Raw genomic sequence first — 24,109 nt, 5'->3', positions numbered from 1 at the left:
CTCTCTTCGGTGAGCAGTGCTTCCCCGTATTTTGTTTGTTTCCTTGCGATCGATTTGGTTCAGTGAACGGTTAGGTTTCGTGAAGGTGAAGGTGAAGGTATCGGTGTTCGGTGTTGCGGTGGTGGTCGTTTGCGGCGAGGTACACAATGTTGGGTGCGTTCTGGTGTACGGTAGGTCGCGCAGATCAAGTTGATCCGCATGTAGATTTCATTGCCTTGGATCAAGTGGCTTGTCACAGATCAAGTTGATCCGTAAAAAGACTTACGGATCAACTTGATCCGTAAAAAGACTTACGGATCAACTTGATCCGTGATAGGCTTTATTTTTTGAAATTTTAAAGTTTAATTTTGTTTTTAAATTATTACTTTGTTTGTATTGTCATTTTTTATTTGAATTGTTTGTACTTGTAGAATGAAATAGGGTTTTGGCTTTTTACTAATGATGAGTTATTATGTATAGTTTTGTATGCTATGTGTAGTTCGGTTATGTGTTCTATGTTTGTGTTGAAATTTTTGATTTATTGTTAAGATGGACGAAGATCGGTGGATGTATGAAGGTATAATACCTGAAGAAGTGGATGTGGATTATGAAAATGAAGAAGAATGTGGTGTGAATGAACCACATGGATGCGTTCAATACTTTTCAGGTAATAATGTCCATGATTGTGAGTGATTTAATAAAACGAATATGTTGTAGGAAACTGAAATTATCTGGATTGGTTTGTAGGTGTTTGATAGCCGAGAGGATGTTTTGCGGGGGGGCTCGATCCGTTGCTTATGAAAATGGATTTATGGTGGTGATTGTAAGGTCTGACACAAACACAGGTAGTAGAGGAAGGACTTCGTTTGTGTTAATTAGCTGTGAAAGGAGTGGCAAGTATAGGTGTAGGAAGAAAAAATTTGTTAGAAGAGACACTGATACTTGGAAATGTGGGTGTCCCTTCAAGCTTCATGGCAAGCCAGTGGTTAGAGGACAAGGCTAGATGGTGAAGTTGATTTGTGGGATTCATAATCATGAATTGGTCAAGTCATTAGTTGGACATCCATATGTCGAGCGATTGACTAAAGATGAAAAGACACTTATTGCTGATATGACGAAGTCAATGGTCAAACCAAGAAACATTCTCCTGACTCTGAAGGAGCACAATGCCAATAATTGTACGACCATCAAACAAATACACAATGCAAGAAGTGCATATTGTTCTTCCATTAGAGGAAGTGATATTGAAATGCAACATCTAATGAAGCTTCTTGAACGAGATCAGTATATTCATTGGCATAGATTAAAGGATCAAGACGTGGTTCGTGATATCTTTTGGTGTCACCGTGATGCAGTGAAGTTAGTCAACACATGTAATTTGGTATTTTTGATAGACAATATCTACAAAACAAATCGGTACAGACTCCCATTGCTCGATTTTGTTGGGGTGACACCAACTGGAATGACATTCTCTGTCGGTTTTACATATTTGGAGGGTGAACATCTTAATAATGTGGTTTGGGCTTTAGAACGCTTCCAAGGTATATTTTTAAGACATGATGTCCTCCCTGGAGTTATTGTCACTGACAAAGACATAACATTACAAATTTGTTGTGAAGCTTTCACATAAACAAGAACGTGAAGGCCAAATGTAAATCGTTAATTGGTCAAAGAAATGCTTGTGAATATGTCATGAATGCCTGGGGAACTCTTGTTGATTGTCCTTCAGAGCATCAGTTTGATGAGTGCCTAAAGAGGTTTGAAATGGTTTGTTCACCTTGGCCAATGTTTGTTGATTATGTCAAGGATACATGGATAATCTCACACAAGGAAAAATTTGTTACCGCGTGAACGAATAAGGTGATGCACTTAGGGAACACAACAACAAACAAGTATGAAATTATTGACTTATTTCTATTAACATTGATTAATTGATGGATTTTTATTGTTGTATATGTTTATTGTTATTTGTGTATTTGAAATGTAGGGTTGAATATGCTCACTGGGCTTTAAAAAGAGTGTTACAGAATAACCTTTGAGACTTATGCAATGTCTGAGATGCCATGAACAACATGATGACACTAGAACACAAGGAAATTAGAGTATCATTTGAAACAAGTACACATGCCGTTGGACATGTCTTCAAAAAAACCTTATACAAGAAGCTTCTTGAAATGGTTTCAAGGTATGCTTTAAATCATATTGCTGCTGAATTTGAGCGTGTTCACTATGGTGGCAAGAATCCTTCCACTTGTGGTTGTGTGATGAGAATCACGCACGGTCTTCCTTGTACTTGTGATCTATCCAAATATGTTGTTGGTTGCATCCCATTGGATTCAATCCATACATTTTGGAGGAGACTCGATTTTTCAGACCAATGGTTATCTGAGCCCGAGGTGAGCATTAAGGAAGTAATGGAAACTATATCCAAAAGATTTGAAGAACTTTATGTTTGTGGTAAGTTTACTCTGAATACTAAGCTTTGGGAGATTGCATACCCTGATCAAAATTCAATGTGTCCTCCTCCAGCAAAGGTTAACACAAAAGGTGCATCGAAGAAACTGATGAACAGAAACCCAAGGTCAACAAAGCGTAATCCATCTTACTAGGAGTATGTAGATGTTTTTCATTCTCAACAAAGTAGCAATTCATCAGTGAGGCGTAGTGCATCATCTTCTGACCAACCCAATCCAAGAAGGATGATGCCTATGTTGGATCAATTTCAACCATTTATCCACGATTTCATTGATAATATTGTTGATGTCAAAGTTGATGGAAATTGTGGATATCGGTCGGTTCCCGATTTATTAGGTATGGGTGAAAACTCTTGGTCATTGGTCCGCACCCATCTGCTTATAGAACTTGGCAAATTCTCAGAAGACTATATCAAGCTCTTTGGTGGCAAGGACAGATTTGAGGATTTAAGGATGTCATTACATGTGGATGGATTAACCAAGGAATTTAATTTATGTTTTTGATTTTTAAGACTTAACTTTAAAATAAACTTTGACGTCTATATTTGTTTCATTCAGGTCACTATGGATAAGTGGATGGATATAACCGACATGGGATATGTGATTACATCAAGGTATAATGTAATTCTTGTATCCTTGTCTCACCAACAAAGCATGACGTTCTTTCCTCTTAGAAGTCAACCACCGGGAGATTCTTTGGGGCATCGCATAATTTATATCGGTCACGTCTATGGCAATCATTTTGTTCAGGTACATTGTAGATATAAAGTTTTTTTTTATATTTATGTAATCAGTTGTGTATGATTGAGTTAATATTTTTTTTTTGCATGCACGGCAAATTTATTTAAAGGATCGTTGTTCTTTACCACCGATAGTATTGTTATGGTCTAGCAATTGTCATCCTTAGGCGAAGCAGTGACCAACTCCATATATTAGTAGAATGCAACATTATAGAAGCTCCACGGTGTACAAAAGAGACTATGTTGACTTAAATGATGATTGAAAATGTACCTTTGTTTATTTGTTATGTTAACATAAAAATTATTAGTTAATGTTTTTTTGAAAAAAAAATAATTGGTGCAACTAAAATAAAGTACGCATGTATGATAAATCGTTGTCTGAGTTGACAATACATTGGGAAATGCAAGCGTATTAACATAAAACATGACAAGACACTGTAAGACTTGACTACACATTGGAAAATGCAAGTGTGTTAACATAAAGCGTGTTAGCATGTCACGTCATTGGTGTGATTGACAATACAGACATAAACCATGTGCACGCGTATGTATTTATTTTTAAAAATTGAATCAATGATACTGAAACTCATCTATATATATCACATAACCAAACACTGTTAAAAATCAAACATTCATTTCTAACTCAACTCTTTGAACAAAATATGACATTCTTGAGAGAAACAAGTAGTCAGACAATTGTGAACTCCATGTTAGGTTTTATTTTTCCAAATGGTTTCATTGTTCACAACGACAGCGGTGTTTATTTTCAAACCTCTACTCCAGTACCTTTTCGAATACCTAACACTTGTGATTTTCAAACGTTAAAAATCAGAATACACAATACCCTTCAGTTAACCGACAAACAATATTTGGATGAAATTTACTACTGGCAGTCATTCACAGATATATGCAACCATTTTCGCTTTCAATGTATGCAACTGAAAAATGATGATGTTGTTAACACAATGTTAATGTGTAATCATCAATTTTCAAGTGTTGGTCCGATTGAGTTATTATGCATCATTGGTAGAACACCAGATGGTATATTAAACATACTTGAAGCCACTATGACCCCTACTCATGATGCCTTGCTATATTACAATGGGAGGTGGAACGTGTCACGTCAAAATGAGTTTTTTGGTTACTCGTTCACAGGAAAAAATCCTAAAAAGTTTGACATTCCTTCCGCATGTACCATGGATGAACTGAAGGATTTGATCAAGCAAGTTGCGTCTCATGAGATTCTCCCTTATGGTATTCACGAAACACAAACGATAAAACAATTGTTTTTTTGACAACCAAGTCACTATGAGTATTTAGATAAAATTATCAAATTTGAAATTATTGAACTGAAAACCAATGATGACGTGTTGAAGGTGTTAGTGCATTCTAACTACGGGAAAAAATTCATGCCAATAGAAATTTTAGTTGTTTTTAGTAAGCATGTAATCGAAATGGAAGATAATATGTCTATGTCCTTGTCACAAAATTAGCATGGCTTAATTGTCGTATATGATGCTAATTTTATTTCTTTCCACTCACTTTAAGTTAATGTAATGTTTGAAGTTAATATAATGTTATTTTATGTTTGGAATGATTTTACGTTTGAATTCGTACAAATTTTATGTTATTCGTATTCAAAAATAAAATAAAATTCTCATCTAAAATAAAAAAAGTAAAGACACAATCTTCTTGTGGATCAAGTTGATTTGCGACTGTCTTACGGATCAACTTGATCCTACACAAGCATGTGGATCATCTATGTCAATTACAGATCAAATATAACTTCTACGAATCAACAAAAACCTATGCACGGATCAACCTGAATGAGTTGGATGTACAAAAATATTTTAAAAAATAAACGAAAGTATTTTTACTTTTTCATGTAGGGTGCTGGGTGCACCTAACAACACCCTTAAAAAAACAAAAAAGCTTCTGCCTCACGAGCTGTTAAGTCTTTGGGAAAAGGATTTTATAAATCTGCTCTCTAATATTATATTATGTATGTCTTTGGATGAGAGAGAATACAAGTGTGATTTGGAATCTTAACGAAAGATAATTGCTGGATTTGTGAGAATGAATGATGGATGCATGAAAAGGATTTAAACTCACATACTTAAACGTGTATCTTTCATTTTTCTATCAGACAGGGATGTATGAAAGTGATAATATTGTTGAACAGTAAATGTATTTACTTTATGAAATGCACATTTCTCAATAAAAAAATTATTTAAACAACAGTAATAGGAGATCATTAAATATTTTAAAAACTTAATTTATTTACTTATAAATAAGACATATATATATATATATATATATATATATATATATATATATATATATATATATTATTTAATGTAAATATATTGATAGTATAAATAATTTTTTATCTTAATATTAAAACAATAAGATACCGTGTATAGTATAATTGTTAGATTTGTAATAATTAATTTAAAAATCTTATATATCTAATTAGTTAACAATATAAATCTGTTTATACTAATAATATATATAAATTAAATTACTAGTTTATAAATAAATTTAATTGAAATAAATTAATTGTGTAAACGTTGCTTTTATAGTGTTATATAATTATGGATTACTATATAATTGAAATTTATTAATTTTTGTAATAATTATTTTCAAATTTATATTTAAAATAATTTATAATTAATTGAAAATGGAACATATTTCAAAATTATTTTTTAAAATACTAAATACATTAATTATGATTTTTAAAAAGACTAATATGACTTTCTATATATGTACTTATTTTTAGGTGTAAATATGTACTTATAATTCTTAAGAATTAAGATAATATTTTTATATTTTTAAAGAGAAATGCCTCATAAGCTGTTAAGTCTTTTGGGAGAAGAATTTTAAAATTTTGCTCTTTTCTCAGCTACTATTATATAATTTTAATACCAATATTGATTGTATTAATTGGATAAAATAATTAATTATAAATAATAAATAGCATACAATAAATTAAAGAAAGGAAGAGTCAAAGAAAAGATAGTTGATAAAGATCTTAATTGTAATAAACACACCAGGGGTGGCTTAGTGGTGGGAGTTGAGGCAAAACACACAAAATCATAGGGTTAAACATCGATTATACACACACACATTAGAGTTGCTTCCTGCACTTCCGTAATTACTTCTTACACTAATTTGGAATATAAAATGACAATTTTTTATCATCCAAATCCGTCCCACTATAACATAAAATATTCACTTTGATGGAGTTGCCTATTCTCGTAGTCATACTCGTGCCTACCCGTTATATATTATTCTTTTATAACCTTTTTGCTATAGCATATATAAATTATATATTATTTTTTTGTTATAAATTTATATTTTATTTTTGAAATATAAATTAATTAGTTTTATAATCAAATAATTTAGATTATAATAACAATAATAATTAAATAACAAACTTAAAATCTTACATTTGACTAAATATATAATTTACTTAAAAACATACTAATAAATTAAAACATAATTAATAACTAAATACATAAGTAAAATATTGTTATATATAATTTAATTCTTAATTCTTTATCTTTAGTTTTTTGTTATTTATTTTTCTTTATGTTGTTTAGAATAAAATATAAATAATAACTAAATATATAATTTATTTAAAAATATATCAATAAATTAAAAGTATAAAAAATGGTGTAGCTAATTACCAATGAGTATTTGAGAATTCGATAAAATCTAACAGAAATGGAGATGTGTGTTAAAATTTTAAATCTAACTCTTTATTATTAATTTTTTAAAGTAAAAAAAAAAAGCCTCATATATTAACTAAAAGATGTTACATATCACTCACATTCTTAAAATATAAAAAAATTTATCTCAAATTTTGTTTAAAGTCTCACTTTTTATTGGATCAATCTTTAATATATAAAGAAATAATATTGCATAAATTATTATACATCTCATCTTGTAATGACTCTAGATAACAGTGACACCCTAATTAATTCTCATCTTATTCCTAGGTCTTTCAGATGCATTGATAGTATGATCAATCTTATACAAAGTTTATGATTAAACCTTTGAGCACTTGTGTTTTGTATTACAGGTTGTTTTAGAAATTCTCGTGTTTCTAAATGCACTTTCAAACCCATGGCTCCCTCCACCGAAAGAAAGTTTTGAGTTCTGACTGCTCTAGAACATTTAGTTATGTAGTGTTTTCTAGTTACCTAATGCATTAAGCATATAATGGTCCCCTAACTAAGACACAGTCAAAATGCATGTGAAAGAAAGAACGTCAGTGAGCACAGTAAAGCAACCCAAAAGGGAAAAAAAATGTGTTGGATTATTTTTTGTGTCGCCTTTTATTACGAAGTGAAAGTTGATAGTGAGATAATGATTTGTGTTCATATACAAATTAAAAGATTATCAGGAACAGAGGGTGTATTCAAAATGAGGTGCAATTCCCTTTCACCTTAAATATTTTTTAAAATTCTCATTACCCTACTGCATGGTTTAACATTCTAGTTTAACCTAATCTTGACTTGTATGACTTTATTATCAATAAGGTTTTGAATTACAGTCGCAGTCACAGTTGTGAGCTCGTTGTAATCCTTAAAAAAATTAGGTACAAATATGATCGATTCCACTGCAATTATAGTCATGATATGATTACAAAAGACTCCAAAAAAACCTTGACATTTATGATTGCATATCTTTTTTAAAACCTTGATTATCACTACAGAACCATGACTGTGATGGCTGAAGGTCATAATAAAATTTCTCGTTTTTTCTATTCATTGATCTTAATTTAAGAATGATTGATTTAAAATACTAGAAAACAAAGGTTTTTTTCTTCCTTCCATGCTTTTGCATATTTGTGTTATATATACTAGTATTATCTATAGGGTAGATTAAATATAACCTAAGATTTGTCATTTTTTCCAACAGGAAAACGAGGATAGAAGTCCAAAAAAGAAAAGAAAGCACATAAGCTAGTCAACATTAGCAGCTGATCTGAATGTAACTGTGCAAAAGATGCTTCGACTTCAATAATTGGCAATTACTCAAGAACACCAAATGGGGCACCTTTTTCCCTATTCAGAGGCAAGTTCAATTAGGGACCAACTTTGATATACATAACTCAATGCTCAAAGACAAGAGCTCACAATGTTAGAGTGAGATTAGAGGCCATGGGACCATGGCATGTTGTGTAGGCTATGGCACCATATAGTGGTCCTTCATAATGGAAGTATGCTGAAGGAAAGCACTACATGACACAAGGAAGTAGATATTGGAGTGGTCAAGCAGCTGAAAATACAATCTTTATTAAAGGGTGGCTTGGGATAGTGACAAATGCTCTTTTAAGTAATGATACAAGAAAAAAAGAGAGAAGGAAAAAGAAGAAAAAGTAGAAGTTTAAGAGACAAAAGACTGTTATATTAGTCTTTAAGCCTTTGGACTTTGAATGAATTAGTCATTATTTTGAGTAAAACACAACTAGGGTAGTTTAGGTTAGCTACTCAAGAATAGTAAGTTTTAGGGGTCCCTTTAATCCCACCAATAACGAAATTTTGCTCCCATACCATAGGCTAGTGGAAAATGCAAAAGCAAATTGCAATACATATCTTTGGTCGAATCACTAATAGAGTGACAAAATGTACCTGAATCTTATGAGTACCCGTAAAAATATTTTCAAACAAAAATGATAATTATTTGTATACTGGGACTAGGTACATAGACTAATATTTACTTGCAAATTTATGTGAATATGAACATGGATATGGATAATATAATATTCATTTCGTCCTGTTCCACACATGTCACATATATAATTATAAATATAATTTTTTTGAAAAAATAATTATGCATTTTTTAATTATGACTAATATTTTAACAATAACATAGACATATAATAATGGAATAAAATCTTAAATCTAATCCTTTTATTTGTGACTAATTTTCTATGAGCAATTTTAATTATTGTTTTTGATATTATAATCTTTAGTCTTCTTGTGTTTTAGTTTCTATTTGTATTAGTGGATTGGTAATATATATATTTAGGAGATAAGCGTTTGCAAAAATATAGAGAAATTGATTCTAATAATAATGTCAAAATCTCATCCATTAACTTTTTAAAAAAAAATTACAATATATAATATTTATAGACTAATTAGTTTCAACATATTCTTTTTTTATAGGTCTTAGAAAGTAATATTACCACATAATGTCAAATTTAATTAGAATTTTTATTAAGAGGTTATATTACACATTAACTTTAAGAATTATTTTGTTGGATGATTATGTTTACAATATTTATTTATAACTTAAATTTTGACATATTAGTATTATGCTTGTTTATTTTTACTATTAGATGATAATGTTTTTAATGTTATATTTTTTAAATTGACAGGACATAAAAAAAAGGAAAATCAATATAAGATGATTTGACTTGTTACTGACAAAATCCAGCTTAATTGATAGATAAACATGTTCACTTGGGCTCAATTCAGTCAAATAAAAACTTGTGTTCAATTCCTTGCATTGTGTATGCAAGCAGCAAAACTTCAATAATATCTACATTTCGAAGATATTAATCTTTGATTACTAGGTGAAAGATACGCATATGATATACTTAATCGTATAGTTTTCTTCTTCAAAGCTGTGAACCGCAGATGCCTCCTTATTTGTCTAGGAAGCTTAGTGAATAATTAAAAGCTATCCCAAGTCACACTTACAAGTGATAGTTATGATTCAATCGCATCTGCTTATGTACGTTATTATTCAGAAGAAAACCATATGCACAATCATGTTAACAACTGGCAAATGTTACATAAGTTTTAACACAAGTTTAATTAGTCAGTATGTATTAGAATTTCAGTGATATTCAGTTTATGAATCATTGGCAATATGATATTCAGTATATGAATTGAGCCACTACCCTTATGTACAATTCAAACAACAATTATATGCAAATGAATGGGGCATTACTAAGGAATGTAATACACGGGATTTGGAAGCTTGAAGGACCGAACAGATATTGAAGAACCTAATAAATCGCTCCACTGGTCACCAGAATTTCCAAGAATCCTGTATCCATCTTTCTCCATCTCACCTCTCTTCTCTGATTTGTAGAGCACAGCTGGTTTCCCTTGATCATCTGAGGTTCTGGACATTGTAAAATAACAGATTCAGAAAATTCAGCATAAAATAAAAGTAACATAGCTTCAGAGTACAAAATACAAGCATGATGATCCTAAAATTGTACATGATTACATGTACAAAGAAAACAAGTAGAAGCTTTTACCTTGCAGAGACAGCATAAAAGATACAGAGAAAGAAACAGTAAAAGCAAGAGGGTAAATTAACTTAGCAACTAAATAAGTCAAAATTAATGACTTAATATGATGATAGCAGAAAAGATGTTAGATTCCTTAAACATAAACAACCACAAAAAAGGGGGGCTACAACCAGGCATACTGTAATTAACTAGTGCCAAGATATGAAGAACAAGACTCCAGAATACAAGTGGACTGTGATGTAATTTCAGGTATCTTCACAATTCATCCATCAAAATTGAGTATTTTAGTCCACTTTAACAAAATTCAGAACATTCATCAATCCATAAAAGAACTGACTAAAGGTCTATGCCAGCACAGAACAAACATCTTGGTTGTGGAACTCTGAAATTCTGGAAATGAATTGCTCCGTGGAAATGAGGAATTAAATATTGAAGAGGGTGCTATAGTGGAATGCGTTACTTATTCTTAATTTTTTTTCTTCTCATTTCAGTATAGCAAGTTAATTTATTAACAGCAACAGAGAAGACATAATCCAAAACATCTACATGAAGGCAAACCATACAGAATTTACAGACACAACAGAGAACATATATTAAAGGCATATGATATGTGATTCAAATAAAAAGAAACATCATCTCTAAATATAGACAAGACTGGCCACATTTGTGCTCATTCCCTTTATAAGACGTATATATGAATCAGCTTATAACTAATAATGCTTTCTCACAGATAATATATGTCTTGCCAACTTCCCGGCCCAATTTATGGATATAGTTCTATCATTGAACAAAAACACAAATTCGCAGACAACAGTGAGATAATATGGAAAGGAGACAAATTTATTTTACTTAAAACAATTGAGACTGTATCATTAAATTAATTTATAAATTTTAACTTTAGTTCTCTGTTCTCCAAAGATATTAAGAAGACAAATATATCATCATCTACCTCAAAAATAAGTCATTCAATAGCTTTCTGTAATTTCATCCAGCAACAGCATCTAGTCATTCACACGATATGCCAATATTGATCCTGACATGGTATTCACATGGATTTTATATGGAGTGCACATATGAACTCAAGAAATTAAAGCTGATGCCTACTGTTAACACTGTAGACACACTAGGTACACTGAAACTAGGGAGAGCAATGATAATTGATAAGGAATGAGCATGAAATCTTTCCAATTAATGTAGCATACAATAACAACTACAAAAGCCTTTTTCCCACTAGCTTAGGAGTTGAGATCAGCTTCATGGACTAGACAACATATTGAGTTCTGTCAAACGAATCTATAACAAGGGACAATATCATTTGAAAATAAGTGTGCAGTAAGGTACTAGCTCCTAGATATAGCTCACAAATCTATGTAGAAAGATAAGGGCTTCAAGTTAACCCTTGGTATACTCCTCTGGTTATAAGGAAATTCTGTGACCTTACCATGTGCAATCGGGATCCATTAAATTCTTCTATGGTAGAAGTAGTACATTAGCTGTAGCTAGCTAATGAGCAAAACTCATTTTGTAAAACTATATTCTCTTAACCAATCACCATTAAATAGGCTGCTTGAAATCTATATGCAATGCTCCACCTGACCTTGTCTAGAGCCATGCAATGCATCAAAATATCTGAAATCCACACCTTTATTCTCATAATTTCTATTATTTGTTTGTAGTTCTATTAATTGTACCATCCTGCTTTATTTTGCCTATACTTGATCTTCTCACTTGCAAACAATTAAACTAGCTTAACTTGAACTACAGGTATTCTATCCCTACAAAGAGAAAATATCAACTTTTAGTGTAACTTTTCTGATGTTCTGAAACATTAGTGCCAATACGATTTCTGGTAAGCAGATTCTGCCGTCCATTGAAAAAAGGAGGCTGGAATCAATGGGTCGTTTGCAAGATTCCTCCTAAAAATAAAATAAACAAAGGCAGAGTTTATCCTTCTTCAATGTTATGTTCTGGGTCATGCAACATTGTTTTAGGGTTTAATTACTCATTTGGTCCCTATAATTTCATGATTTGTATCTTTTAGTTCCTATAGTTTGAAGGTGATATTTTTAGTCTCTATAATTTATATTTTAATCTTTTTTTAGTTCCTATAATTTAAAAGTGATCTTTTTAGTCCTTATAATTTGTATTTTGATTCTCTTTTAGTCCCTATAGTTTGAAAGTGATCTTTTTAGTCCTTGTTAATATATATATATGTGTGTGTGTATATATATATATATATATATATATATATATATATATATATATATATATATATATATATATATAATTAACAACAAATTAGTTATAAATTATCAACTATTTTTTTATTATAAATTATCTTACGATAAATTAATTATGAATTACTAGTTAATATTTTTGTAGTTAATTGTAATTGATAATATTACTCATATTTTGATAATAAAGACTAAAAAGAAATTAAAATATAAAGTATAGAGACTAAAAAGACTATTCTCAAACTACATACAATTAAAATGTAAATTATAAAGGCTAAAAAAATCACTTTGAAATTATAATGATATATTTTTTATGATAGCATCAAACATGCTAGGAGACAAAACCGTTGAACCATAAAGGAAATGGTACTATAACCTTATCATTTCAGATTATTCCTCATGTAAACATGCCAAATCTTTCAGCGACAAGTACAACGCACAATGCATCTGAATGATTTGGTGGTTTAAACACAAAATAACAAAATTTATCCAGATTACAAAAGCATTAAATTGTGGCAGTCATGCCAAACAGAACATGCACATATATTCCAATCTTATAGCATTTATTTAATATACAAACTTCATTTTCTATTCTAAAATTAGCAAATATGTTTTAGAAATTACCTTAATATGAGCTGGTCCCAGTCCTTAAACCCAGCATTGATCAAATTATCAACAGTGACACTCCTGTGCCTTTCATTACGTCCAGTCAGTAAAATAACCTTGAATCCCAGATTCAAAACATCTTCATAGAGCTTTAAACTGGGTTCAATGGCTGTAGCTACACCCTTTTCCACCCAATCGTTAAACTTCTCGTGGTCAAAGACCTCAAGCCTGCAAGCAAATACAAACAAAGGTTCAATGTTAGGAAGAAAGCAAAATAACACAAGTTAGCATGATAAATACAGAAGAATACTAGAGCCATTCATTCCTTGAGGGAATATTCACTGGAAGGAATAAGAAAACATCAAAACCTGAATAATCGCTCCAAATGGTCACACTACAGAACTTTTGGCTTAAAAGCTCTTTGGTGTAAAAGTTAAACTCCAATTCAAGCTCCAAATTTATCCAAACAAAAACTAGGGACGTTTAATTTTCAAATAAAAAATTGAACCCAGTTTAAAATTAGGGGGGGGGGGGGGGGGTATTGAGTTTAATTTTCAAATAAAAAATTTCACACTTTCAATCAGATCAGAAGTCATAACAAATTTCACTTCTTCTATTGGTTAAGTAAATTAATAGAGAAACTAACAAATTTATCGTGACAATTCATGACGACATTAAATAATCTCCACAAATATCGAAAAATCCTTCAAATATACCTAACATAAGAACTAAATAGATGAACAGTCAATTAGAAAGTATTTACATAATCTCATCACTTCAGAACTCTTTAGCAAAGAGGATAATTCTTATGTTACTACGGTTTACTCTAACAATTAATGAAATTGTTAAAACGTGACCTAGAAATTCATGGTTAAGAGAAAAAAAAAATACATTATTATTAAGCGAGAAGAATTCATAGGTTCGTCAGTCTTTTTCACGTAGATTAATTTTTTAAATTTTTTTATCGACAAATGTTAATTAGTTTGTTAATTTTATTAGAAAGGTAGATGGAGATTCAATATCGTGACCTCTCCATTCTTTCCATTATTCCTTCTTTCTTCACCTATCTCCAACTATTGGGTCAACTTATATATATATATATATATATATATATATATATATATATATCTGACAAAGATTAGTTATATCAGCCATAAATATTCCGCACACCAATGTCATGGTGAGGCAAAAAAGAGTAACTAAATAAAATACAAAGATACCCATATCCATGTGCGGCATAATAGGGGAGATTGGAGAGGAGAGTCTCGTCGATGTCGAAAACCCACGCGTCCTTCCCGTCGTAGCCGAGTGGCACAGTCCTCGCGTACTCCTCCGCCTCTTTGGAGACCATTTCCAGGTCAAGCGCGTAGCCTTTCCCGCTCATATAGTCCTTCACGTACTCCGCGCATTCCTCGGGAATTATCGCCCACGCGCCTAGGTTGTTCGCCTCCCCCGCCACGCGCCACGCGCCGCACCGCAGCACCGCGTCGAACTCCGGGTACTCCACGATCAGCGGGCGCGGGAGCACGGGGTGACCGGAATCGGAATCGGAATGGGAGAGTATGAGAGGAAAGAGGAGGAGGAACTGGAAGAGAAAGGAAGATGGAGGAGGAATCATGGGTTCCCCTCTTTTGATTTCTCCAAAGAGGGGAAAATGTAGAAATGTGGATGAAAGGAAAAATTACGTTGAGGAAGAAATCAACTTTATATGCGTTTCTTTCTCTGTGCAACAGTAACCTATGGAGGAAAATAAGCACGTCTTTTCTTTTAAGATTTTTCATTAAATTATATAACGTGATAAATAATTAAAATAATCTATAAAATATATCTATCTTTTTAATTTTTAGAAAAATTATATAAAGATTTTCAATCAACCTCAAACATAAAAGACTCCTACTCTACCAATCATTCCTAATTCCTAAAAAATCATTCCTAATTTCTAAAAAGTAGAACATATGATGTATTCAATATGTATTTAGTCGATAAAATTAATTTTATAAAATTGATGGAAAGTGATATCATTCATATTTAGTATAAATTATGATCTAATACAAGTTATTATAGAAATAAGTTAATACTAAAATTTAGTATAAATTTTATGATGCAATAAAAATTATTTAAAATTATTTTAATTCACAATCAATTATACACCTTAAATTGATATCTTAACCTGATTTTGAAAAAAAAAATTATGTGAAACCAAATATCAACTTAATTTCACGTTACCCATAATCTGTGTATAATCTATAACAATCAATAAAAGGGGATACCATTTTTGGTAATAATTTTTTTTCTCTCTTTTTCTATATCATTTTATCCTTAAAAAATCCACTCAACAACTTTTTCATGATTAAATAAAAAATAAAACAAATCATATACAAATGGAGAATATAAAATATTGAACAAATTTTGATTTACATGTTGATTTTATTATTTTATCCCTTCAACTAAACCTAAAACCATCTAATGTTGTAATCACTCACTAACCATTCTTCACTCTTTGATTTATACGGTTATATCCCTCTCTCATTTTGATGTTCAGTTTTTTTCTCCTATTCAATACGGAGTTGTTAACCATCTTCACCTCATTTTCACATATTGTAATTTTTATTCACGAGCATTCAAGATTAACAACATAGTGTTGAAAGTTGAATTCTCATCCGGAAGGTATTATTTTTCCCTTTGCATCCATTTTTTTTACTGTTTGTCATTTACATATTCAAGAAAGATCATGTACATGTAAAATAATTTTATAATACTTGCTTATATTGTGCATGTAAAAGATTACTATGATGTGAGTTGTATTTGAGAATTATCTGGTAAGTTAATTTTTCACCTCCCTTTTCTTTATGTTTGCTTCTTCATTTATCTTTCACTTTGGTTATTTGCATTTTTCCCCTTCATTGAGGGATATGCCAAAAAATTAATCTGAGTTGAGTATGATAGAACTAACCAAGGTCATGACATGGTGCACACTTGTTTTTTTAATCAATCGTGTCACTCATGGTTTAGAGAGGCTTTAATTTTCGTGCACATATAAAAGAATTATATTATAATTTAAATATAAATTTTAAATTAATTATTATAAAAGTTAATAAATTAAATATATCCAAGTATGTGTAGCTGAATGATAATGAATATATTTTAATTACATTTTATACTTTAATATTAAGTCAGGTAATCTCTGATCATTCCTAAGGTAGGATAAGAAAGAGGGTCAGACAAAGAACATGATAAGCTCAATAATTTGCTAGGGGAAACCAAAAAACTACAAGGCACCATCTAAGGAATTCCCATTTGACATGGTCTTATGCCTTTTACAAATCTATTTTGAGAACCACATCACCTTTTTTTCCTTTTGTTCTTGTGCATGCCATGAACAATCTCATGGAGATGATGGCATTATATTCTATGTTCCTCCTCCTGAGAAAACTGCTTTGGAATTAATGGGCTAGTGAATTGAGTTGAATACAGAATGCTTTTTTTTTTTGTAGGTGGACAATAATGAATACAGAATTAAGATATATAAAAAAGGTTTATATCGAAAATAAAATATTTTATATATTATTTATGTAACTTTTAATTTTTAATCTGACTGATTAATGAAACCATTAAAATAAATTAACAGTAGACTATTAAAGAGTCGTATACAACTGCGTGGTGGAAATTACTTCATACTGTTTGGTTTGTAAGAAGAAGCGTGGTAGCAATTTTTGTTTTTACAAGGTACCGTGAACGTGAATGCAGCTCCTTTGGTTTGAATGTAGTCAATAATAAATAAAATAAAATAACTAAAGTGATTTTTAAAACAGTTAATAGGGTTTCTAACTTTTCTATTAACTTGATTTTATCTACCAGAAAATTCTACTTTCAAACATAAAATAAAAAAATCAAATTCTAACAATCAAAAGTTGTTATAAATTGTGAATATTTTATTTCTTATTTTGCTCACACTACATAGACGGACTAACTAAATTATTTTATAGATTCCATATACTACAAAAAAAAAAAACTTCAAATTTAGAAAACAAAAAAATATCCAAATTTAAATGACTAAATACATATTTAAGTTATTATTTATTTGTTTACAAGTTTGGGTAGAGGCACTTTATAATATATCCAAAACATGTTTTTTTTTTTAATGCAACAAATGTACCCATGGACAGATTCAAAAACTTATCAAAGGGGTTGGAAAAAAAATTAATGATAAATATATTAAATAAACATTAAATCATAATAATTGACAAATAATAGAGTATTTGTAAAAAAATATGTAATATTAAATTTTTCTCCCATCATTCTCTCAGTAAAAAGCAATCAAACAATCAGTTAATTAAAAATCCACTAATCTTATTTTTAAGCTTATTTTTAAAATTTTCATAATTATGACATTAAATATATTTACATTTTTATTTAGTGTTTTCTTCGTAAAGTATGGGAAATATTTGTAAGAGGATTTATGAAAGAATATAATATTAGAGCATTCATAATACATGATGGCTTAAATAATTAAGTTTTTTATTTTAATTTTGTAAATATGTTACATAAATTTAAGCCCCTTGCATAAAAATTTACTCCAATGTTAAAATTATTAAATTAAATGCTTAAATTTATAGATTGTACAATCCATTAGTTTCTCTCATTCATAGCATAAAATAACATTTTTTTATTCTTAAAATTTTTTAAGTATTGTTATTTATGTTGTTTTATGAATATCGTTACTTATATATGAACAATGATACCTATATAAGCAATGCAACCTCATGTGCTCTGATGATAATTTTTTGTTAAGTAAAGTTGTTTAACTTGAAGTAACCCTCTAAGAAATGACATTGGAGATAACCATACTTTTATGATAACAATATTCCTAATATATAGTGTACATCATTCTCGAGCAAATCACTCATAATGACCAATTTTGTCTCTCTTTAATTATTTAATAACATATCCTTTTTTTTCCTTTATTCTTTGTGTCCATGTCTTCCTCAGTTCCTACAAAAAGTGTACACACTTCCAAGGGTATCAAAAGATCATTTTTATTTATGTACATTGAATACACACTTATTAGCTCTTCAATTTCATCCCTTAAAATAATAATAAAATACTACTGGACTTATGAGTAAATTACTATGAAATTATTCTAAATTAATTAGTAAGTTTGAGTTCGAGTTTATATTAAATATTCAGAGAAAAACTTCATTACTCATAAAAATCTTATCCAATTCGAATAAATATACTTAAAAAAAATAAGTGAACATACTTTTTAAATATAATTGTATAGATACTAAATATTGGAAATAGTTTTCGTGCATCAGATAAAATTAAGGTACATGAACTAGAATTGAGGAGACTCGTTATATATGCCATCTGGAATTTTTTACTTGGGGAGAGTATATAAGCAGTTCGCGGTCTGCACCTTGAAGAATCATGTTATTTGGTTTTATTTGATGTTCAGATGTTCTTTGAAAGTATAGATAGCAACTATTGTAAATAAGCTGGTTTCATTTTTATTTTTTTTTGCAAAATCCAGCATAAAGTAATTAAACTAAGATGAGGAGAGAAAAGAAAACAAAAACGCCAGGACGACACTTCACAATTTCTTGCATTAATAGTTTCCTTCATTAATATCAACTAATTACTGATACAGATTCTACTGTTGTGCTGTTTAAATCAAACATTTATTCTTTACATATTAAGTTTATGGTCATATACCAACTAAAAAAAGTTTTACAGTATTATATAAGTTTTAAAATAATTATTATAAAACTATTTTCTCTTAAGATAATAAAAAGTTAGTGCATATTTGAATTAATTATTTTTTACAAAACTTATAACAAAAATACCTTGAAATGATTTTAATTTAAATATTAATTTCATATGACTTCCTAATAAGTATAATACAAATTCATTATTTCTTAACTCTCACTATTCAAATATAATCTAAAGATTTGTATTTTACTTTTATTTCTCATATTAATTAAGACTTGTCACTTGATATCCTTTCTATAATTATAGTATAAAAAGATTTATACCACTAGCATAAATTAGTGCAAACATAAACTTGTAGTTTGCAGTAAAAAATAAACTTGTAGTTGTATAGGTTGTTCTACTTTCTTTTTCTGTTTTTCATCTAACCGTTAAACCATGATTAATCAACTACCATAATGAAAGAGTGACAAGTTAGCTCATCCTTCAAGCCGTGAATGAGTGAGTAAAAACGATTATGAAAGAGTGACACGTTTGATCATCCTTCAAGCCGTGTCATATAATTCAACCATGATTCAATAAATAAACAACTATGTATCACATTTCCAAGTGGGCTATAACGTTAAGCATCAATCTACATTCTACAAGACAATATCATTTCCTGGCCTCCACACCCGAACAAGTTTGTCATAGAATGAGCAAGTAGCCACTAGAGGTTTGGTATTCCCACCTATGTGATTTGCTTCTCGTTTCTGCCAGTCTGCTCCATAGGCAAGAGAATCATGCTTCTTGTAAGTTTCCGACACTTCAGCATTGTTGCCTTTAATGGCGACAATAGCAAAACCATTGTGCATACAAGCAGCCAAAACCAAACCTGGAATGAAGGGGTGGTGCTTAACCCTCCAAACTCCTCCCCCCAAGTTAATTGAAGTCTTATTAAGGGGTTTTGACATTGATCTTAAATCCCATACCCTTAGGTATTCATCATAGCTGCCAGTTAACAAGGTATTTGGGTCATGTGGACTCTTCTCAATGCAACAAACACCCATTTTGTGGACTTTAGAGCTCTGAAATACCACATTGGGAGGTTTATCTCGCAAATCCCAGCAACTGAATTTACAATCATCAGAGCCGGTGTATACCAAATTTGGTTGGTGGATGTCAAAGGAGGTTGTCCAAAGTTCAAAATCATGTGCCTTCCACTCATCTTGTATTTCTAGCTTGGATTCAAGAAGAGAAACAATCGACACAGAGCCGTCAGAAAGCCCTACTGTGATGGATGTAGCTGAAGGATTCCAATCCAGGTACAGGCACATAGAGTTACTGATTTTTCCATTTGTGATCTCCTTTAGATTAGCCCCTGAAATAGAAACAATAAAAAATATTAATACAAGCAAACAAATGAGATGATATCTCTTTAGCAAAATACAAATTTAGAAATATGATAATTTAGATTTCATGGATGAGTAAATGAACAGCATATCCAGCAGGCTGTCTACCTTTGATACTAGCAATTTACATGTAGAGAAACCAAATTTTAGTGCTATAATAATAATCAATAGCTGCTATCAAAAAATATACAAGGTAACTGAAATGAGGTCAAAGTTTTGATAGGTGCAAGAGCATTGCAGTATTCATACTAGTGCACAAGGAATTAACCTTCCATTTAAAAATAGCCAATAACAAGATAGAAACAGCTTATAATCCCAAAAATAGCCATAAATGGGAACAAAACCAGATAGAAGGATGTCATAAATAAATCAGTGTTGTAGTGGGTTTTTAAAACTGCATGTTAAATTGTTATCAAACTTTCAAGTCAACTCAAAAACTCATAAATTCCAACAGTTTACAATTCTAAGTACAGGCAGCCAACTTGCTGTCAAACTCTTTTCTAAATTTACTTGGGTAGAATGGTAAACTCAAGCAAATTTGCATAAACTCTATCCAAGAAGATGGTCAGCAAGTCAGAAATAAAATGTAATTTTTTACCCAATTAACCCTTAGTGACGGCATTTATACTTTTTCCCATGTACTGTTTATGAAACCTACACTTTTCTAGGGGCTCAAATATTACACCAATCAACCAAATCCTTACAGTCTGTTTTGTGCAAACTAATTGAAGCTTAGTTGTAGCATGAAGTTTTGTTATTATCAAGCTTAGTGTTGTCAACTTGTCATCCATACACCCTATGAACTCAGCACCCATTGTGAATCCAAAATCAAGTGTTGCCAACCCATTGTCAAGAAGCAAGGATGTGTGTGAAACAGAGGGCTTTGCACAAACAATAAGGACTAAGCTATTGTGCTTTGATATGGAAAACTTTCTAGACAAACCCCACTATATCATTCCATAAGCAAACATACCATGTAGCAAAACCTAGCATTATACTTTCTGACATTTTAATAATAACATGGACAAACCTTCAACTGTGGAGCCAAATCAAACTATAACTCATCTTGAGTACATGTATGCAAGTCCATGTCTGTGTCTCCATTATAACTTGTGATGGGCTTACCTTGTGTTTTAATATTATTTCTAAATATTTTTATACTTGGAAAATTCGAGCCTGTGAGTCGAGTTTATGGAAGTTTCATGAGTTTCCTTAGATTCTATATTTTGATCATTTTCTATTTTAATACAGTTACAAATGTTATTAAGTTTGACATTTTCATACTGAAAATAGTTATATAGAATGAATCAAGAATTAAATTCATACCTTCCACTCCATTACAGCAACCCCCCAGTATTTTAATCCTCAAGTATCCATCAGCATCTGCTTGAGCTAGAAAAGGACTTGCATGCCCTCCAGCTGGACTCCATTTTATGTCAAAAATCCCAGCAGTTTCCTCACTAAAAACCATGTCAAGGTGACCTGTGTCCACATCAACACTGAAGAGTGAAATGCTTCCATGTCAACTGGGCTGACAACTTTCTTGTAATGTGTAAGTGGATACCGCTAAAACATTCTGGTAGGAATCATGTGGACAAAACTCCACAGAATCAGCATTACCCTTTAAATAGCAATGTGCTATGTCCATGCCAGCCAAATGATTTCCTAGATAGTGCAACAGCAACTTTGCATCAAGTATCAAAGCTTAAACATTATCAAACTGCCCTGGATCAAGCTTTAACACAAATGTAAACCACACACACCTTGTAAGAAAAGTATAATAAATCTGAAATAAAAAAAAAAAAGATTAATAAGATGTTATGGGCCAGGCCATACAGATTAGTAAACCTTGTGGGGACAGAGCAGTGACTGTTGCAAAAGGGGGAACCTTTTGGAGGAGAGATTATCTCCTATTTTAGTTAATAGAATTTTTGGGTTCCCAACAGAAAATGACGCAACTTTTTGCATAAATAATTTATTGAATTACTGACTGGGCGTTCAATCTTATTGATACTTCCTCCCTCATGTTTTACACAATTATCTTTGATACGTCCCAAATCATCAGTCTTACTGAATGAAACCGGGTACCCAAAATAACCAGTGATGAAACTGAGACAGAACATATGACAGAAAAAAGACGAGACCAATCAGTTCATAATAAAGCATCCAAACAATTAAATGAGATGGAAGTCGCTGGATATTCAAAATGCACAACAGAAAAGAGAAACCTAGACTTTTATGACAAAAATTAGTAGTTGATCATAGATAACTTTTAGGGAAAATCAAAGGGAGTGTCCAAGAAACAAAATTCAGTTGGGGAACCATACCCTCAACCCAAAAGGGTTCTTCCCTCTTCTATTTTGAAATGTGTGAACTGCTTCTAAGTTCAAAGGGTATTGCTATTGAGTATTGTGTTAGTGTCATGCATGGGCTTTAGGATTCGATTTGGTGTTCTGGGCCAAGCAATCAAGCATAGTAAGCTATGAAGCCTAGATACGGGATACAGCACGGGTAAGGCACAACACGGATCCGGCGAATTTTTTGAAATTAAGGATGCGATACGTCTTTGATACGTTAATAAAAAATATAATGCAGATTTCTATTATAAAATTTTACCTAATGTTTATCACTAATCTTAAAAAGAAAGTGACTGAAAGAAACGCAAAAACAGGGTAAAGGACGAAAACACACTATATCACCCCAATAGAAACCCAAAAAACAGGGGGGGAAAGCTAAAAGCACAGTATCATCTCACAGGCACCTTACAATAGAAATGTGAAAAGCCAAAAAGGCAAAAACACACAATAGATACCCAGAAAAAGGGCGAAAACAGAAACCGCGTCGAAAAGGGCACCTTACCTGAACGGAAACCCGAAGAGAATGGGACCTCGCCGGAAAGCACCGAAAAAGGGCGAGAGAAGAGCTACCTCGCCGGATTTGAACCACATCGGAAAAAAGCCAGAGAGGAGAGAAGTCGTCCGTCGACGTTCGGCACCCGTCGTCCGTCACCGGTGGTGCTGGGAGAAGCAGTGGCGTGAACGGGGAAGGGATTCTGGTCTCGTGCGTGGAAGAGACTGATGAGGGAAGCTTAATCTTTTGTCCTTTTCTAATTTTAAAACTTAAATAATCAGAAAATGGCTCAAGCCTTATTAAAGCCATATCCTAATACGGCTTGAGCCGTGTTGGAGCCGTATCTTACTTTTTTTTAAGAAAAGAATATATAAAATAATCCTAATACGACACTGATATGTTGGCCATGAAGTATGGGAGCTTCCCAGATAATAATATGTTTGGACTCCTGCAAAAGGAAAAAAAAAAAAAAAACACTAAAGTCAAATTAATTGTTTTTACTTTTCTCTAAGTTGTTGAAAAATAAAACCCTAAAGTGAAATGCATTGTGTGGTAACCCCAGAAATACTAAATGAGAAGTAACATACCCTCTATTATTTAATTTAATAAGTTTATTAAAAATTACAAAACATAACAATGGTTCTGAATGTCATTTTAATGGATAGAGCCCATTTATGCAATTAACCACCGAAACAATTACAGAATTGTCGTTACTCATTAGGAAAAAAAGAAGTTAAAATATATTTTTCATTCATATAAATTTTAAAAAAAAATTGTTCTTCTAAAATTTTTAAGTGTGTTTTTCGTCTCGTAAAATTAAAATATGTTGTTTATTTTTAAAGTCGGGTTTGGA

At 31.2% G+C, this 24,109-nt stretch overlaps 2 protein-coding genes across 4 annotated transcripts; both read right to left on the bottom strand.

Annotated features, from left to right (window-relative positions):
• Positions 1–10,006: 10,006 nt before the first annotated feature.
• LOC100788370 (acid phosphatase 1) lies at positions 10,007–15,066 on the bottom strand. The gene is made up of 3 exons (XM_003531750.5): positions 14,530–15,066; positions 13,328–13,537; positions 10,007–10,336 (listed from the first exon to the last, which is right to left on the bottom strand). Exons 1-3 carry the CDS (start codon positions 14,925–14,927, stop codon positions 10,159–10,161), a joined length of 786 nt encoding a protein of 261 aa, XP_003531798.1. The 5' UTR covers positions 14,928–15,066; the 3' UTR covers positions 10,007–10,158.
• A 4,464-nt stretch (positions 15,067–19,530) lies between these two features.
• On the bottom strand, positions 19,531–23,522 carry LOC100787828 (diphthine methyltransferase homolog). Of its 3 annotated transcripts, none has more exons than XM_041018358.1 (3): positions 23,266–23,522; positions 21,733–22,192; positions 19,531–20,375 (listed from the first exon to the last, which is right to left on the bottom strand). In XM_041018358.1, the coding sequence occupies exons 2-3, from the start codon at positions 21,875–21,877 to the stop codon at positions 19,657–19,659; spliced, it is 864 nt and encodes a 287-aa protein (XP_040874292.1). In that variant the 5' UTR covers positions 21,878–22,192; positions 23,266–23,522; the 3' UTR covers positions 19,531–19,656. The 3 variants fall into 3 exon arrangements, with proteins under 3 accessions (XP_040874292.1, XP_040874293.1, XP_040874294.1); XM_041018359.1 differs by having other exon boundaries at positions 21,733–22,141; XM_041018360.1 differs by having other exon boundaries at positions 21,733–22,071.
• Between the last annotated feature and the right edge of the window lie 587 nt (positions 23,523–24,109).

The sequence above is a fragment of the Glycine max genome, chromosome 8 (assembly GCF_000004515.6).
Source record: "Glycine max cultivar Williams 82 chromosome 8, Glycine_max_v4.0, whole genome shotgun sequence".
Taxonomy (NCBI): Eukaryota; Viridiplantae; Streptophyta; class Magnoliopsida; order Fabales; family Fabaceae; genus Glycine; species Glycine max.
Note: the sequence above shows the minus strand (reverse complement) of the source record. Positions and strands in the feature narration are given on the sequence as shown.

Excerpts from the sequence above, each read along its gene's own strand:
- LOC100788370 (XM_003531750.5), bottom strand. The coding sequence starts at position 14,927 with ATGATTCCTCCTCCATCTTCCTTTCTCTTCCAGTTCCTCCTCCTCTTT. Across the intron at positions 13,538-14,529 it reads TATGCCGCACATGGATATGG|GCTTGAGGTCTTTGACCACG; the intron begins GTATCTTTGTAT and ends ATTTGCTTGCAG. Across the intron at positions 10,337-13,327 it reads TGGGACCAGCTCATATTAAG|AACCTCAGATGATCAAGGGA; the intron begins GTAATTTCTAAA and ends TACAATGTCCAG.
- LOC100787828 (XM_041018358.1), bottom strand. The coding sequence starts at position 21,877 with ATGGTTTTTAGTGAGGAAACTGCTGGGATTTTTGACATAAAATGGAGT. Across the intron at positions 20,376-21,732 it reads TTGCTGTAATGGAGTGGAAG|GGGCTAATCTAAAGGAGATC; the intron begins GTATGAATTTAA and ends TTTCTATTTCAG.